Raw genomic sequence first — 17588 nt, forward strand, 5'->3', positions numbered from 1 at the left:
GCGGGAGGGGTGTGGCACAGGTGGCAGGGAAGGAGTGCTTGTGGCGGGATTTGGCTCGGAAGCAGACACACTCAGCCCTGAGACTCCAGGCAAGGTCATTTGATTCCAAACAATTGGTTTATTGATCATTGCCAAAGGTCTCTCTGGTGCTTCCCTCTCCCTCCACTCTTCCTTCCCCTTTTCCCAACCATGATTCCCCTCTCCCTGCCCCCTTCCCACTCTCAGTCCACAATAGAGACCCAGATCAGAATCAGGTTTATCATCACTCATATATGTCGTGAAGTTGTTTTTTTGTGTGTGGCAGCAGTACAGTGCAATACATAATATTACTATATATATATATATCTAAGAGTTTTGCGCAGTACTGTATGGTATATTTCTTATTGTAATTCATAGTATGGTTATATATTGCACTGTACAGCTGCCACAAAACAACAACTGTGTGTCAGTGATAATAAAGCTGATTCTGAATGTGCCATCAGAAACATGTTCCCACAACCAAAAGACTCACTTTCAAGGAGTCTTCATCTCATTCTCTCGATGTTTAATGCTTATTTATTTTTTATCATTATTATTTATTTATTTATTTATTTTTACATGTGCACATCTTGTGGCCCTCTGCACTCTACTTGAATGCCCAAGTAGGTGTGGTCTTTCCTTGATACTGTTATGGATATTATTCTATAGATTTATTGAGTATGCCTGCAAGAAAATGAACCCTGGGGTTGTATATGGTGACACATATGTACTTTGATAATAAATTTACTTCGAACTTTAGAACTTTGAGTCCTGACACGCTGAGTTCCTCTAGCAAATTATTTCCCGTTTAAGGATAGGGAGAATAGTGCTTGGATCTGATTGGATCCTTTCACGCTTACCTTGTGCAGCCAGTAAAGATTCATCTGTTGCCCCACCGCTATGTGACATAGTGCTAAAAACTGAGAGAGAAGACTTTATTACATTAAGTAATAAAGAGTAGTCAAATCTGTCCAATGCATCACCAGCACCAGACTACCCGCCATCAAGGACATATATACAGAAAGGTACCGGAAAAGGGCCAGTACCATCATGAAGGATCCCACCCACCCTGCTCATGGACTGTTTGTCCCACTCCCATCAGGGAGGAGGCTACATAGCATCCACACCAGGATCACCAGACTCAACAACAGTCACTTTCCCCAAGTAGTAAGGCTGATCAACACCTCCACCCACTCATCCAACCCTCCATACCCCCAACCACCCACTCACCCACACCTCCACACCCCCAACCACCATTACTTATCATTTCCTGTCAGAGTCACCTTTCGTACAGACACTCCTGTGCCTACTGTCATATTATGGGCATACAATCAAATTTTCCCAATTGTTCCACTTGTGTACTGGAAATGACATTAAACAATCTCAAAGCTTGAACATTGTAAGGGACATGGAACGCACAACCCTGAAACAAGTGTGCATTCACTGCTGTGATCCCCATATTGCACATTGAATTAGGTCACTCAGCTCTTTGAGTTTGTCTCATCATTCCACCGTGACTGATTTTTATCCCTCTCAACCTCATTCTCCTGCCTTCTCCCTGTAACATTTGATGACCTTACTAATCAACAACCTATCAACCTCTGCTTTAAATGTACCCATTGATTTGGCCTCCACAGCTGCCTGTGGCAATGGACTCCACAGAGTCACCGTTCTCTGGCTGAAGAAATCCCCACTCATCTCTGTTCTAAATGGACGCCCCTCTATTTGAGGCTGCACCCTCTGATCCTAGATGCCCCTACAAAAGGCACTGTTCCCTCTAAGCTGCATGGGTGTGCCTTGACTGAGATGCTCATGTGCATACAGCCTTTGTTACCCCACAGCTCGAGTTTTCTTTTATATAATCTTAATACAAAATTCTATGTTAATATAATTGTGAAATACTCTGTAACTATGTGTTAATGAATATAATCCATGAATTTTCTAAATAATAGATGTACCACACCCTTTACTTTGAAATATTTTAGAGCTTCAACGTATTTACATTGCCAGAGCTCAAATTGCTCCAAATTGTAACAATAAACACAGAATGGAAGTCGGTAGTTTACTGCTATTAATCTGCCGGCCCATTGAATGCCGACACCGTCTCGACAAAACATTTTATTTTTGCCACTGCATCTGTTAGCTGTTTTGACTGCCAGAGATTGCTCACATGTGTGGAGAGTTGGAGCTTATGTTTGCTTGATGTGAAAAAAATCTATGTTCTGCCTTTTCGATGTGTTCTTTTAAAAAATCATAATCTAATAAGATTTGTTAATTAAAAACTGTTGGAACAAAATAAAATATTTAAAGAGGCATGCAGTTTTTGGGCACTGTAAAAATTTTCTGCTCACAGTAGTGGTTGGTTTGTGCAGTTAAAAAACAAATTAGAGGGAGCGATGACTATCAGAAAAATCCTCCCCAAAGGAAAAACCCTTTAGGCCTTTCAATATTCAATAGTTATCCTTGAACCTGATGGTACATGATTTCTGGCTTTGGAATCTTCTGCCCAATGGAAGAGGGTAGATTAGAGAATATCCGGGATGGGTAGTAAGCATACCAAATGCCTTTTCATTACGATAAGATGGAGTTGTGGCGTCACAATCTACCTCATTACAATCTTGCACTTTATCGTTTACCTGCACTGCACTTTCTCAGTAGCTTTTACACTTTATTCTGTATTGTTGATTTACCTTGTTCTAGAGACAATGCACAGTGTAATGATTTGACCTGTATGAGCAATATGCAAGACAGGCTTTTCATTGTACTTTGGTACATGTGACAATAATAAACCAATAACAATTCCAGAGCAAAATGAGTCTTGATGACGGATGCTGTTTTCCTGCAACAATTGGTGGGGACTGCTTTACCTATGACCAACTGTTCCATATCCTTTACTTTTTGTCAGCTCTTACATACAAGGGCATTGGTGTTTCCCTATTAGGCTGTGATGAAACCAGTCAATATTCTCTCCAACACATATCTACAGAAGTTGGTCAAAGTTTTAGATAACATGCTAAATCTTCGTAAATTTTGAAGAAAGTAGAGGTGCTGCTGTGCTTTCTTCATAATGATACTTACATGCTGGACCCAAGACAGATCCTAACACCAATGAATTTAAAGTTGCTGACTCTTTCCACCTCTGATCTCCAATGAGATCCAACTCATGGACTTCTGGTTTCCTCCTCCTAAAGTCAATAATCATCTCCTTGGATTTGCTAACATTGAGTGAGAGGTTGATGTTGTGGCACCACTCAGCCAGGGTTTCAATCTCCTTCCTATAAACTGATTCATTGCAAACTTGGATTTGGCCAATGGCAGTTGTGCCATGAGCAAACTTCAGAACTGATCTAAGAGAGAACGTAACAGCAGTGCTTCAAGAAGATATTCTTGGTGCTTCTGTCGTCCCTGCCGGTGTGCGCTGCCTTGTCTTTCGGTGGGGAGGTTGCCGTCTGCTGGGCTCTGCAGTCGGTCTGTTCACTTGAGTGGTAGAGTGTTCCTCCAAATAAAATGGCAGTTCCACCAGCTTATGCAGATCTTGGAAAAGCAGCCAGAGATGTTTTCACCAAAGGATATGGATTCGGTTTATTAAAGCTGGACTTAAAAACAAAATCGGAAAATGGACTGGAAATTTAGAAGAAAAAAAGAGAAGATATTCTTGAGGGATCAACAAATGAGGCCATTTGGGTAGAAATTAGAAGGAAATGAACACTGGTAGAGCTATATTCTGGATCTCCCAATAATTAGTGGGAACTTGAGCAGATGCATTAAGAAATTGCACATAGCTATGCTGGTGGAAGACTTCAATTTTCATGGTGTCAGCTGAGCTATCCAGAGTGTAAAGGACTTGGGGCAGAATTTATGTGGTGTGTCCAAGACAGTTTCCTCACATGGTTTATAGAAGAACCTACATGAGAAAGAAGAATACTGGACCTGGTGGGCCAAGTATCTGAAGTGGCAGTCAGCAACTCCTTTTCTATTAGTTTTTAAAATAGTTATGGAAAGAGATAGAACAAATTGAAGTCCTGAACTGGAGCAGGGTCAACCTTGAGGGCATTTGGTAGGACCTTGACCGAAGGGGTTGACTGAAGGCAAAGGAATAGTTGACAAGTTGAAGTCTTTTAGCAAGATCATATCAAGTCTAGCTGCAGCATTTTCTTATTAGGATGAAGGATAGACATAGCAATTTGAGAGAACCTTGGATGATAATCGATATGGAGGCTCTGGTAAAATAAAAGGAGGAAGTTTAGGCAGCTGGGTACAAATCGAGATGCAGCTCCTTAGAGATCGTGTTCAGGAAGTGCAATTTCAGATCAATGACCTTCGGCTTGTTAGGGAAAGTGAAACAGTGATAGACAGGAGTATCAGGGAGATAACCACCCCAAGGCTGCAGGAAACAGAAAAATGGGTGACTGTCAGGAAAGGGAAGAGAGAACATCAGATAGTGGAGAGCACCCCAATGGCTGACCCCTCAACAATAAGTACTTCATTTTGAGTACTGTTGGTGAATGGGGGAGACGACCAACCTGGGGGAAGCAACAGTGGCCATACCTCTGGCAGTGAGTCTGGCCCTGTGGCTCAGAAGGGTAGGGAACTGAAGACGATGGCAGCAGTAATAGGGGACTCTGTCGTCAGGGGGACAGATAAGTGATTCTGTGGACATGAAAAAGAAACACTGATGGTACTTTGCCTCCCAGGTGCCAGGGTTTGCGATGTTTCTGGACGCACCCATGATATCCTGAAAAGGGAGGGTGAGCAGTCAGAAGACATGGTACCAATGACATAGGTAGAATAAGGGAGGAGGTCCTGAAAGAAAGAATACGGGGGTTACGAAGGAAGCTGAGATGCAGGACCTCAAAGTTAGTTATCTCGGGATTGCTGCCTGTGCCATGTAACAGTGAGGATAGGAATAAAATGAGGTGTCAGATAAATGTGTGGCTGAAGAATTGGAGCAGGGGACAGGGATTCAAATTTCTGGATAATTGGGACCTCTTCTGGGGCAGGTGAGACCTGTACAAAAGGGGTGGGTTGCAGTTGAATCCGAGGTGGACCAATATTCTTGTGGGCAGATTTACTAGAGTTGTTGGGAGTGATTTAATCAAATATGGCAGGAGGATGGGAACCAGTGTGATTGAGCTGAGGATGAGCCAGCAGTTTTACAAGAAGATGATGGGTGTAACATGAATGTGAGGAAGGACAAACCAATGATAGGGTACAAATACAGACAGAGCAAAGAGTTAAATTGTGCCACAGTAGTAAAATTCAAAATGGCAAACAATGCAGGACTGAAGGTGTTATATTTAAGTGTGCATAGCATTTGGAATAAGGTGGATGAACTCGTGGCAGAATTAGAAATTGGTCGGTATGATGTTTTGAGCATCACTGAGTCTTGGTTGAAAAAAGGCCATAGTTGGAATCTTAACATCAAAGGATATGCTTTATATCGAAAGGACAGGTAGGAAGGCATAGGCAGTGCTGTGGATCTGTTGTAAGAGATGGAATTACATCTTTGTAAAGAGGTGAGATAGGGTCAGAGAATGTTGAATCTTTGTGGGTGGAGTTAAGAAACTGCAAGGATTAAAAAAACATTATGGGAATCATATACAGGCCTCCAAATAGTAGCCAAGTTGTGGGGTTGAGATTGCAAAGGGAACTGGAAGAGGCACGTAATAAGGGTAATAATGCAGTTGTAATCTCACCCTGCTCACCCTGCTCTGCTGGGTGAGAAGCTGACAGTGATGCTTCCCTGGTGTCATGGATTATTGATTACCTGACTGGCAGACCACAGTACGTGCGCTTGCAACACTGTGTGTCAGACAGAGTGGTCAGCAGCACTGGGGCTCCACAGGGGACTGTCCTGTCTCCCTTTCTCTTCACCATCTACACCTCGGACTTCAACTACAACACAGAGTCTTGCCATCTTCAGAAGTTTTCTGTTGACTCTGCCATAGTTGGATGCATCAGCAAGGGAGATGAGGGTGAGTACAGGGCTACGGTGGGAAACTTTGTCACATGGTGCGAACAGAATCATCTGCAGCTTAATGTGAAAAAGATTAAGGAGCTGGTGGTGGACCTGAGGAGGGCTAAGGCACCGGTGACCCCTGTTTCCATCCAAGGGGTCAGTGTGGACATAGTGGAGGATTACAAATACCTGGGGATATGAATTGACAATAAACTGGACTGGTCAAAGAACACTGAGGCTGTCTACAAGAAGGGTCAGAGCTGTCTCTATTTCCTGAGGAGACTGAGGTCCTTTAACACCTGCCAGATGATGTTGAGATGTTCTACGAGGCTGTGGTGGCCAGTGATATCATGTTTGCTGTTGTGTGCTGGGGCAGCAGGCTGAGGGTAGCAGACACCAACAGGATCAACAAACTCATTCGTAAGGCCAGTGATGTTGTGGGGGTGGAACTGGACTCTCTGACAGAGTTGTCTGAAAAGAGGGTGCTGTCCAAGTTGCATGCCATCTTGGACAATGACTCCCATCCACTCCGTAATGTACTGGTTAGGCACAGGAGTACATTCAGCCAGAGACTCATTCCACCGAGATGTAACACTGAGCATCATAGGAAGTCATTCCTACCTGTGGCCATCAAACTTTACAACTCCTCCCTCGGAGTGTCAGACACCCTCAGCCAATAGGCTGGTCCTGGACTTATTTCCGCCTGGCATGATTAACTTATTATTATTTAATTATTTATGGTTTTATTATTGCTATACTTCTTCACTATTCTTGGTTGGTGCGGCTGTAACAAAATCCAATTTCCCTCGGGATCAATAAAGTATGTCTGTCTATCTGTAATGGGGAACTTCAGTATGCAAGGGGATTAGGAAAATCAGGTTGGTGTCGGATCACAAGGGACAAAATTTGTTGAATGCCTACAAGATGACTTTTTAGAGCAGCTTGTACTTGAGCCTACTCAAAGAACGGCTAACTTAGATTGGGTATTGTGTAATACAGCGATCATGATATGATTAAATTTATTCTGCAATCTGAGAGGGAAAAGCACAAGTCAAATGTATCAGTATCACAATGGAATAAAGGGAATTATGAGACATGAGAGAGGAGTTTGTCCAGGTGGATTGGAGGAGGATACTAGAGGGGATGATGGCTGAAGTTTCTGGGAAGAATAGTTCACAAGGCACAGTAAATATATGTCCCACAGAGGAAGAAGTTCTCAAATGGCAGGGGTAGGTAACCGTGGCTGACAAGGGGAGTTAAGGACCGCATAAAAGCCAAGGAAAGGGCATATAAGGGAGCAAAATTGAGTGGGATGTTGGATGATTAGGAAGCTTTTAAAATCCAATAAAAGGCTAATAAAAAAAAGCTATAAGGAGAGAAAAGATTAAATATGAGGGCAGACTAGCCAATAATATAAAGTAAGATACCAATAGTTCTTTCAATTTTACCAAGAGTGCCAGAGTTCCGTGAGTGTCAGGGAGGAGAGGCGAGTGCCATTGCTATTACAAAGGGGAAAAGTGCTTGGAAAACTCAAAGGTCTTAAGATAGATAAGTCATCTATACCAGATGAACTGCATCCCAGTGTCCTAAGAGAGGATTCTGAAGAGATAACGGATGCATTGGTCATTATCTTTAAAGAATCACTTGATTTTGGTATGGTTCTGGAGGACTGGAAGATTGCAAATGTCACTCCACTTTTTAAGAAAGGAGGAAGGCAAAAGAAAGGAAATTATAGGCCACATGAGTGAATCTGCAGATGCTGGAAATAAATGAAAACTCAAAATGCTGGCAGAACTCAGCAGACCAGACAGCATCTATGGGAGGAGGTAGAGATGAATTATAGGCCAGTTAGCCTAACCTCAGTGGTTGGGAAAGTGTTGGAGTCTATCATTAAGGATGAGGTTTTGAGGTACTTGGAGACTGATGATAAAATAAGTCAAAGTCTGCATGGTTTCTGTAAAGGAAAATCTTGCCTGACAAATCTGTTAAAGTTCTTCGAGGAAGTAACAAGCAGGGTGGACAAAGGGTGTAAGTTTCCTAAAGGCATTTGATAAGGTGCCACACATGAGGCTGCTTAACACATTTAAATCCTATGGCTTTACAGGAAAGATACTGGCATGGATAGCAGAATGGCTGACAGGCAGGAGGAGGAGAGTGGGAATAAAAGGGGCCTTTTCTTGTTGGCTGCCTGTGACTAGTGGTGCTCCTCAGAGGTCAGTATTGGGACCACTGCTTTTCACATTGTTTGTCAATGATTTGAATAATGGGATTGATGGCTTTATAGGTGGAGGGGTAGGTAGTGCTGAGGAAGCAATGCGATTGCAGCAGGACTTAGACAAATTGGAAGAATGGGCAAAAAAAGTGGCAGATGGAATACAGTGTTGGGAAATGCACGATAATGCATTTTGGTAAAAGGAACAATAGTGCAGACTGCTATCTAAATGAGGAGAAGGTTCAATCATCAGAGGTGCAGAGGGACTTAGAAGTCCTCATACAAGACTCCCTAAAGATTAATTTACAGTTTGAGTCTATGGCAAATGCTGGCACTTATTTCAAGCAGCCTTTATAAGACACTAGTCAGACTGCACTTGGAGTATCGTCAACAGTTTTGGGCCCCATATCTCAGAAAGGATGTGTTATCATTGGAGAGATTCCAGAGGAGGTTCATGAGGATGATTCTGGGAATGAATGGGTTACCATATGAGGAGTGTTTGGCAGCTTTGGGCCTGTACTCACTGGAATTTAGAGGAATGCAGGGGGATATCATTGAAAATTACTGAATGTTGAGAGGACTAGATAGGGTGGATGTGGAGAGGGAACTAGAGGGAACAGCCTCAAAGTTGAGGGGTGATCTTTTAGCACAGAGGTAAGGAGGATTTTTACCAGAGAGTAGTGATTCTGTGTAACGTTTTGCCACAGACAGTGGTGGAGGCTGTCCATGGGTATATTTAAGGTGGAAGTTGATTGTTTCCTGATTGATTGGGGCATCAAAGGATATGGCAAGAAGGCAGGTGTATGGGGTTGAGTGGGATCTGGGATCAGCCATTGTAAAATGGTGGAGCAGACTCAATGGGCTGAATGGCCTAATTGTGCTCCTATATCTTGTGGTCTTAAATGAGCCCCTTAAAAAGTTTAAGAGCAGACTTAAGAGGGAAATCAGGAGGGCAAGAAGAGGTTGTGAGGTAGATTTGAGAGGCAGCGCTAAAGATATTGACAAGGGATTCTTCATAAAGGACTGACCAGGGAGGGACTGGATCCTCTTAAAGGCGATAGGGACTGCCCATGTGTGGAGCTGCACATGATGGCTGAGATTTTTATTGACTATTTCTCCTCAGTGTCTACTGTGGAGAATATCACAGATGCTGAAGAAATGAGGCTAATAAGTAGTGATGTCTTGGATCACATGTATATTGCGAGTAAAGGTATCTTTGTGGTGAAGTGCATTAAGGTGGGCAAACCCTGAGGGTTTGACCAAGTGCCATAGTGGACCTTATGGAAAGCCAGAAAGGAAATTGTGAAGGCCCTTGACAAGGTAATTCCTTTGCAGTTGGTTGCCATGAGTGAAATTCTGAAGTATGGCACCAGTCTATTCAGCTATTCAGGAAAGATATCAAAGACTATCATGGGCATATCCAGAACTAGAGAACACAGCCTCAAAATTCAGGAGTGACCTATTTTTTTAGCTAGAGAGTGGTGAATCTGTGGAATTCTCTGCCATAGACTGTGGTTGAGGCCATGTTTGTGGGTATATTTAAATCGGAAGTTGATAGTTTCCTGATTGGTTAGGGCATCAGAGAATATGGCAAGAAGGCAGGTATATGGGGTTGAGTGGGATCCAGGATCAGCCATAATGGCATGGTGGAGCAGACTCAATGGGCTGATTGGCCTAATTCTGCTCGTTTGATTATGATCTTATGAAATATGACATTGGAGCTGTACTTAGCCACACACTCATCAATATAAAGCAAGTAGAGCAGGGGGCTAAGCACAACGCCTTGTGATACACCCTTGTTGATGGACATTGTGAAGGAGATCTTGTTGCCAATCTGAACTGTCTGGGGTCTGAGAGTGAGAAAATCAAGGATCCAGTTGCACGAGGAGCCTAAACTTGAAGTTTATTGATTAGTTTTGAGGAGGTGACGGTATTGAATGCCAAGCTATAGACAATGAAGAGCATCCTGATGTATGAACCTTCACTGCCCAGGTGTTCCAGGGTTGAGTGAAGAGCCAATGAGATGGCATCTACTGTTGATTGACCCGTTGTGCTGGTAGGCAAATTGGAGAGGATCCAATTTGCTTCTCAGACAGGAGTTGATGTGTTTCGCCACCAAGCTGTCAAAGCACTTCATCACAGAGGATGTAAGTGCTACTGGACAATAGTCATTGAGGCAGGTTACCACATTCTTCTTAGGTACTGGTATAATTGAATCCTGCTTGAAGCAGGGGTACCTCAGACCTCTGAAGTGAGAGGTTAGAGATATCAATGAACACTCCAGCCAGTTGATCAGTACAGGTCTTTAACATTCAGTGAGATACCCTGTCTGGCTCGGATGCTTTCCATAGGTTCACCTGAAGGATGGCTCACATCAGCTCCCGAGACTGAAATGACAGGGTCATCAGGGGCTGTGGGAGTTTGTGAAGGTGCCTCCATGTTTTGACGGTCTAAGTGAGCATAAAAGTCATTGAGCTAATCTGGGGGTGAAGCCTATGTCGATTGGTTTCACTTTGTAGAAGGTGATAGCATTCAAGTCCTGCCACAGCTGTTGATAATACTTTGATAATAAAATTAATTTGAAATTTGAACTTAGAGTCATAGAGTCATAGAAAAGTAAAGCACAGAAACAGGCCTTTCGGCATATCTAGTTGCTGCTGAATCATTTAAACTAACTACTCCCAGCGACCTGCACCAGGATCATAGCTCTCCATTCCCTTAATATCCATGTTCCTATCCAAACTTCTCTTAAACATTGACATCAAGCTTGCATGAATCACTTGTGCTGGCAACTCATTCTACACTTTCACGACCTTCTGAGTGAAGAAGTTTCCCCTCATGTTTCCCTTAACTTCTCACCTTTCACACTTAACCCATGACCTCCAGTTGCAGTCCTGTCCAACCTCAGTGGAAAAAGCCTGCTTGCATTTACCCTATACTCCTCATAATTTTGTATACTTCTATCAAATCTCCCCTCATCCTTCTAGGTTTCAAGGAATAACCTATTTAATTCTTCCTAATAACTTGGGTCCTCCAGTCCTAGCAACAACCTTGTAAATTTTCTCTGTACTGTTTCAACCATATTTACATCTTTCCTGTAGGTAGGTGACCAAAACTGCACACAATACTCCAAAGTAGGCCTCATTAACATCTAATACAACTTCAACATAACATCCCATCTCCTGTACTCAATAGCTTGATATATGAAGGCCAATGTGCCAAAATCCTTTTTGACGACCCTAACTAACTGCAACACCACTTCCAATGAACTGTGGACCTGTATTACCATGCTTTTTGAACTTTGACTTGTGCCTGTTAGACATGGAGGGTAATCTGCATGTGGTGATGTTCCCCTGCACTAGTTGCCCTTGTCCTTCCAGGACAGACAGGCAGTGGATTGGAAACTGGTCTGACTGTAAGAATAGGCCTCAAATTCAAGAGGTTGGGGAAACCTAGCCTCAATTCACCACCACTTACAGGATCCCCTCCAAGTTACACACCATCCTGACTTGACAATGTATTACCCATGTTTCTCAGACTGCTTCTAAGAGACTCTTATCTGAACTGAGATCCCCCTCCCATTTCACCCCAACTTTATGACAGAATAAAAAGCCTTGTACAATGCAGATTAGCTCCTTACTGCTTACCTGTAAAAATGTGACGTATGTGAATCCTGCCGAAGTAATTGCCAATACTGGAACTGACCAATCATTCCAGTGTCCTTTGCTGTTATACATGTACCTACAGAAAAGGAGGTTGACCCTAGTTAGCTTTTTATTTATTGAGATACAGTGCAAAATAGGCCCTTCCGGCCCTTCCATCCACACCACCCAATTTAATCTTACCCTAATCGTGGGGCAATTTACAATGACCTATGAACCTACCAACCAGTAGGTCCTTGGACTGTGGGAGGAAACCAGAGCACCTGGAGAAATCCCACACAGTCAGGGGAAAGAACATTCAAACACCTTACAGGCACCAATGGAAATAGAATCCTGGCCACTGGTACTGTAAAGCATTGTGCTAACCACTATGCTACTGTGCCACTCCAGTTTTGACCAGATGTGTAACAAGATAATCTAAAATTTGCTTTGTGTAACATTTTCAACATGGTACGATAACATGATGCCCAGAGATATGTTGGAATTGGAACTGTTTTATTATTGTCATATAGAACAGTACAGCACAGTACAGGCCTTTCATCCCATATACATCGTGACACAATGAAATACTCTTGTTTATATGCCGTTAGGACATATACTGGAGTTAGAGTATCTCGCAAATATTAATTTCAGTAACTAATCTTTAGACCTGAATGTGGATTGTAGATTAACTTTACAATGCAGCCCTGGGTGATAGTTTCCTGGAACTGTGGAAATCAGTTCATTGAAATCCAGGCAATGCTGATTAACATTAATTTTGGATGTCTGGAGTGTGGGTGCAAAGATGTGAACATTGCATGTAATTCAAAGGAAGCATTGTAGATACATTGTAATTATAGAATGGTCCTGCTTCTACCTATGATCTTTAGCATATGAAATGTCATGTAATATTGCCTCAAGCAGGCCTCTTCCTCCAAGAGTGTCTCATTTTGTTGAATAAACACTTCTGTATTGACTAGCTTCAGTGTCTTTCCGATCACTTTGGTCACATTACACAGGTACCATCTGGAGAGATCATTCTATATGAACATAGAATAGTACGGCACAGTTGCAATGCTGTGCAAACCCTTTAACAAAGGACATTTACTATTAAAATATGTATACTATCTACAAACCTGAGATTTATTTCCTTTCAGGCAGTCACAAAACAAAGAAACCCATTAGAACCCTTTAAAAAATAAAGCCATCAAACACCCAATGTGCAGGTAAAAAACAGTAAAAGTACACAAGTGACATTCAGAACTGAAGTTCACAAAAGTGAGTCCACAGCCACAAAGCCAATCACCACTGTAGCCGATTCAGGGGACCATTAGTTACAGACCACAGCCTCAGTTCAGCGCAGAGATGAGTAAACCTTTTTCTGCTCATAGCTCACTTGTGATTTTCATTAACCTCTGTGGTCCCCATCCTCCATAGTCTCTGTTAGTTGTTAGTGGTTTTTGATCCACTCTAATTATTCTAATATGCACTCAACATTTATGTTTTAACAAGTTATAGGTATAATTATATGCTAAATGTTACAAGTGAATATGAAAAATAAAACTATTTCAAAGCTCTGTTTAGGATATTTTATTTAATATATATAACATATATTTTCAACCAGCAATGAAAAAGTGCTTAATATTGTTACTTCGGGTAATAATATACTGTAATCAGCTGCATATTTGCCGAATGGCCTTGCTGCAGGCAGCCCACACTAAATAATAGGGGTGGATGTAGAGCGGGTGTCAGCAGGCCGTCCTGGAGGGTGTTAACGATGATTTTGCGTGGTCAAACAGGAGCAGAGATAACGAATGACATGATGCACCATCCCCCCCCCACCCTCAGACACACACACACGTGTGTGCTAAGCTATTGTGCAGCCTCATTTGCATCATCCAGCATATTTTCCCTTTCACTTTATTCAGTATTCTGATTAAATTACATATATTCAATTATTTTTATTGACATATTTTTATAATATTTCATTAAAACAGTAAACTTATCATGGCCCATTCAGAAACTCCTGTGGCCCCCAGTTTCTTGATGCAGAGTTCTGGTATGCCTCAGGTTGAGAACCACATCACAGCCCTCCATTTTTCTTGTATCTGTGTGTCTATCTAAGCGTCTTTTGAATGTCCCTAATTTATCTGCTCTTCTACCTCCCCCAAGCAGTGCATTCAAGTCACTCACCATTCTCTGTGTAAAAAACTTAACCTGCACATCTCCATTCAACTTTAACCTCTCTCACCTTAAAGATATGCTCTCTCGCATTTGATACTTCCACCCCAGTAAGCATAGCTAAATCCCTCTACTCCAGGAAATATCCTGGTAAACCTCTTCTGCTCCCTGATGAAAGCTTACACAAGCTTCCTGTAATGGGGCAGCCAGAACTGCACACAGTACTACAGATGTGGCTCAACCAGAATTTTATACAGTTCGTTCGTTTATGTGCCATGTCTTATGATGTGGGCAACCTTGGTCTTTCCATGACTGTGATTGTTCTTGGCAAATTTTCCTCAGAAGTGGTTTGCCGTTGCCTTCTTCTGGGCAGTGTCTTTACAAGATGGATGACCACAACCATTATCAATACTCTTCAGAGATTGTCTGCCTGGTGTCAATGATCACATAACTAGGACTTGTGAAATGCACCAGCTGCTTGTACGACCATCCACCAGCTGGTACCAAGGTTTCACATGACCCTGATTGGGGTCTAAGGAGGTGCTACACCTTTCCCAAGGGTAACCTGTAGGCTAGCAGAAAGAAGGAACCCCTTACACCTCCTTTGGTAGAGACAGAGCTCTACCCTGCCACCCAACAATAAGGGAGATAAATTCTTTCCCAATGGTTTGATGACTAGCTTTATTTGTCAAATGTTGTATACATGTATTTGTCCACATGACAACAAAGTTAACTTTGAACATCGCAACCCCAAGCTTTACTGAGAAGACTGGAACCTGAGTTGTGATCCCCGGTCTCACCCCTCCTACCCTTATCCAATGGGAAGCAGGGGAGATCAGGGCTGCGTTAGCTCTGTACACAACCACTTCATGACATTCATAACTGTCATTTCCATCACCCACGGCAGCACAACACCTTACAGCACAAACAATTGGGGTTCAATTCCCAGTACGGCCTGAAAGGAATTTGTAAATTTTCCCTGTGAATGCATGGGTCTCCTCCAGGGGCTCCAGTTTCCTCCCACAATCCAAAGATGTACAAGTTAGGGTTAGTAAGTTGTGAGCACACTACGTTGCTGCCAGAAGCGTGGTAACACTTGCTGGCTGCCCCCAGCGCATCCTCGAACTGTGTTGGTCATTGATGCAAACAACGCACTTCACTGGATGTTTCGATGTGCAAGTAACAAATAAAACTAATCTAATCACTAAAGTTGGGAAAGGCAGCTTGGCATTTCCACCTCGAAAGCTTCGCAATAAAAGTCCCAGCAAGGTTCCAGCACACACAAATGATGTGATATCACCAATACGAAAGCCATGACACAGAGGACCAGAATTCACCCAATTTGCTCATCACCCCATCATTCCACCATGGCTGATTTATTACACTTCTCAACCCCCATTTTCCTGCCTTCTCCCTGTACGCTTAGACACATTTACTAATCAAGATCCTATCAGCCTCCATTTTAAATATTCCCAATGACTTGGCCTCCACAGCCATAGAAACATAGAAAATAGGTGCAGCAGTAGGCCATTCGGCCCTTCGAGCCTGCACCGCCATTCAGTATAATCATGGCTGATCATCCAACTCAGAACCCTGTACCTGCTTTCTCTCCATACCCCCGATCCCTTTAGCCACAAGGGCCATATCTAACTCCCTCTTATATATAGCCAATGAACTAGCCTCAACTGTTTCCTGTGGCAGAGAATTCCACAGATTCATCACTCTCTGTGTGAAGAAGTTTTTCCTCATCTTGGTCCTAAAAGGCTTCCCCTTTATCCTTAAACTGTGACCCCTCGTTCTGGACTTCCCCAACATCGGGAACAATCTTCCTGCATCTAGCCTGTCCAATCCCTCTAGAATTTTATACGTTTCAATAAGATTCCCCCTTCAATCTTCTAAATTCCAGCGAGTATAAGCCTAGTCGATCCAGTCTTTCTTCATATGAAAGTCCTGCCATCCCAGGAATCAATCTGGTGAACCTTCTCTGTACTCCCTCTATGGCAAGAATGTCTTTCCTCAGATTAGGGGACCAAAACTGCACACAATACTCTAGGTGCGGTCTCACCAAGGCCTTGTACAACTGCAGTAGATCTTCTCTGCTCCTGTACTCGAATCCTCTTGTTATGAATGCCAACATACCATTCGCCTTTTTCACCGCCTGCTGTACCTGCATGCTCACTTTCAATGACTGGTGTACAATGACACCCAGATCTCTTTGCACCTCCCCTTCTCCTAATCGGCCACCGTTCAGATAATAATCTGTTTTCCTGTTCTTGCCACAAAAGTGGATAACCTCACATTTATCCACATTAAGTTGCATCTGCCATGAATTTGCCCACTCACCTAACCTATCCAAGTCACCCTGCATGCTCTCAGCATCCTCCTCACAGCTAACATCGCTGCTCAGCGTCGTGTCATCCGCAAACTTGGAGATGCTGCATTTAATTCCCTCGTCTAAATCATTAATATATATTGTAAACAACTGGGGTCCCAGCACTGAGCCTTGCGGTACCCCACTAGTCACTGCCTGCCATTCTGAAAAGGTCCCGTTTACTCCCACTCTTTGCTTCCTGTCTGCCAACCAATTCTCTATCCACATCAATACCATACCCCCAATACCGTGTGCTTTAAGTTTGCACACTAATCTCCTGTGTGGGACCTTGTCAAAAGCCTTTTGAAAATCCAAATATACCACATCCACTGGCTCTCCCCTATCCACTCTACTAGCTACATCCTCAAAAGATTCTATAAGATTCGTCAGACATGATTTTCCTTTCACAAATCCATGCTGACTTCGTCCAATGATTTCACCTCTTTCCAAATGTGCTGTAATCACATCTTTGATAACTGACTCTAGCATTTTCCCCACAACTGATGTCAGGCTAACCGGTCTATAATTCCCCGGTTTCTTTCTCCCTCCTTTTTTAAAAAGTGGGGTTACATTAGCCACCCTCCAATCCTCAGGAACTAATCCAGAATCTGAGGAGTTTTGAAAAATTATCACTAATGCATCCATTATTTCTTGGGCTACTTCCTTAAGCACTCTGGGATGCAGACCATCTGGCCCTGGGGATTTATCTGCCTTTAATCCCTTCAATTTACCTAACACCACTTCCCTACTAACATGTATTTCCCTCAGTTCCTCCATCTCACTAGACCCTCAGTCCCCTACTATTTCCATCTGTGGCAATGACTCCCTCAGATTCACTACCCTTCAGCCAAAGAAATTTCTCCTCATCTCTGTTCTCAATGGATGTCCTTCTATTCTTAGGCTGTGCTCCCACACCACTCCGCCCCCCCCCCCCCACTATTGGAAACATCCTCTCCATGTTCATGCCATCTAGACCTTTCAATATTGGATAGGTTTCAATGAGATCTCTCCTCATTCTTTGAAACTCCAGCAAGTACAGCCCAGAGCCATCAAGTGCTTTTCATACATCAACCCTTTCCTTTTCAGGATCAGACTCGTAAACCTCCTCTGGACCCTCTCCAATGGCAGCACAGCCGCTCTTAGGATAATGTGCACACAGCAAAGATCCCAGGCACAGCAGCATGGTAATAGCAAGGCTTGCATCAG

General features: G+C 43.0%; 1 protein-coding gene across 6 annotated transcripts in view; it reads right to left on the reverse strand.

The window, feature by feature from the left end:
• gdpd5b (glycerophosphodiester phosphodiesterase domain containing 5b) overlaps positions 1 to 17588 on the reverse strand; it is a 272763-nt gene that overhangs the window by 62272 nt on the left and 192903 nt on the right. For all 6 annotated transcript variants that reach the window (XM_059963675.1, XM_059963672.1, XM_059963674.1 and 3 more), the window contains 2 exons: positions 11837 to 11930; positions 879 to 938 (listed from right to left, as the gene is read on the reverse strand). In XM_059963675.1, coding sequence (XP_059819658.1) covers positions 879 to 938; positions 11837 to 11930 — 154 coding nt within the window. The remainder of the gene's footprint in view (positions 1 to 878; positions 939 to 11836; positions 11931 to 17588) is intronic.

This window comes from Hypanus sabinus, chromosome 3 (genome assembly GCF_030144855.1).
Source record: "Hypanus sabinus isolate sHypSab1 chromosome 3, sHypSab1.hap1, whole genome shotgun sequence".
Classification (NCBI taxonomy): Eukaryota; Metazoa; Chordata; class Chondrichthyes; order Myliobatiformes; family Dasyatidae; genus Hypanus; species Hypanus sabinus.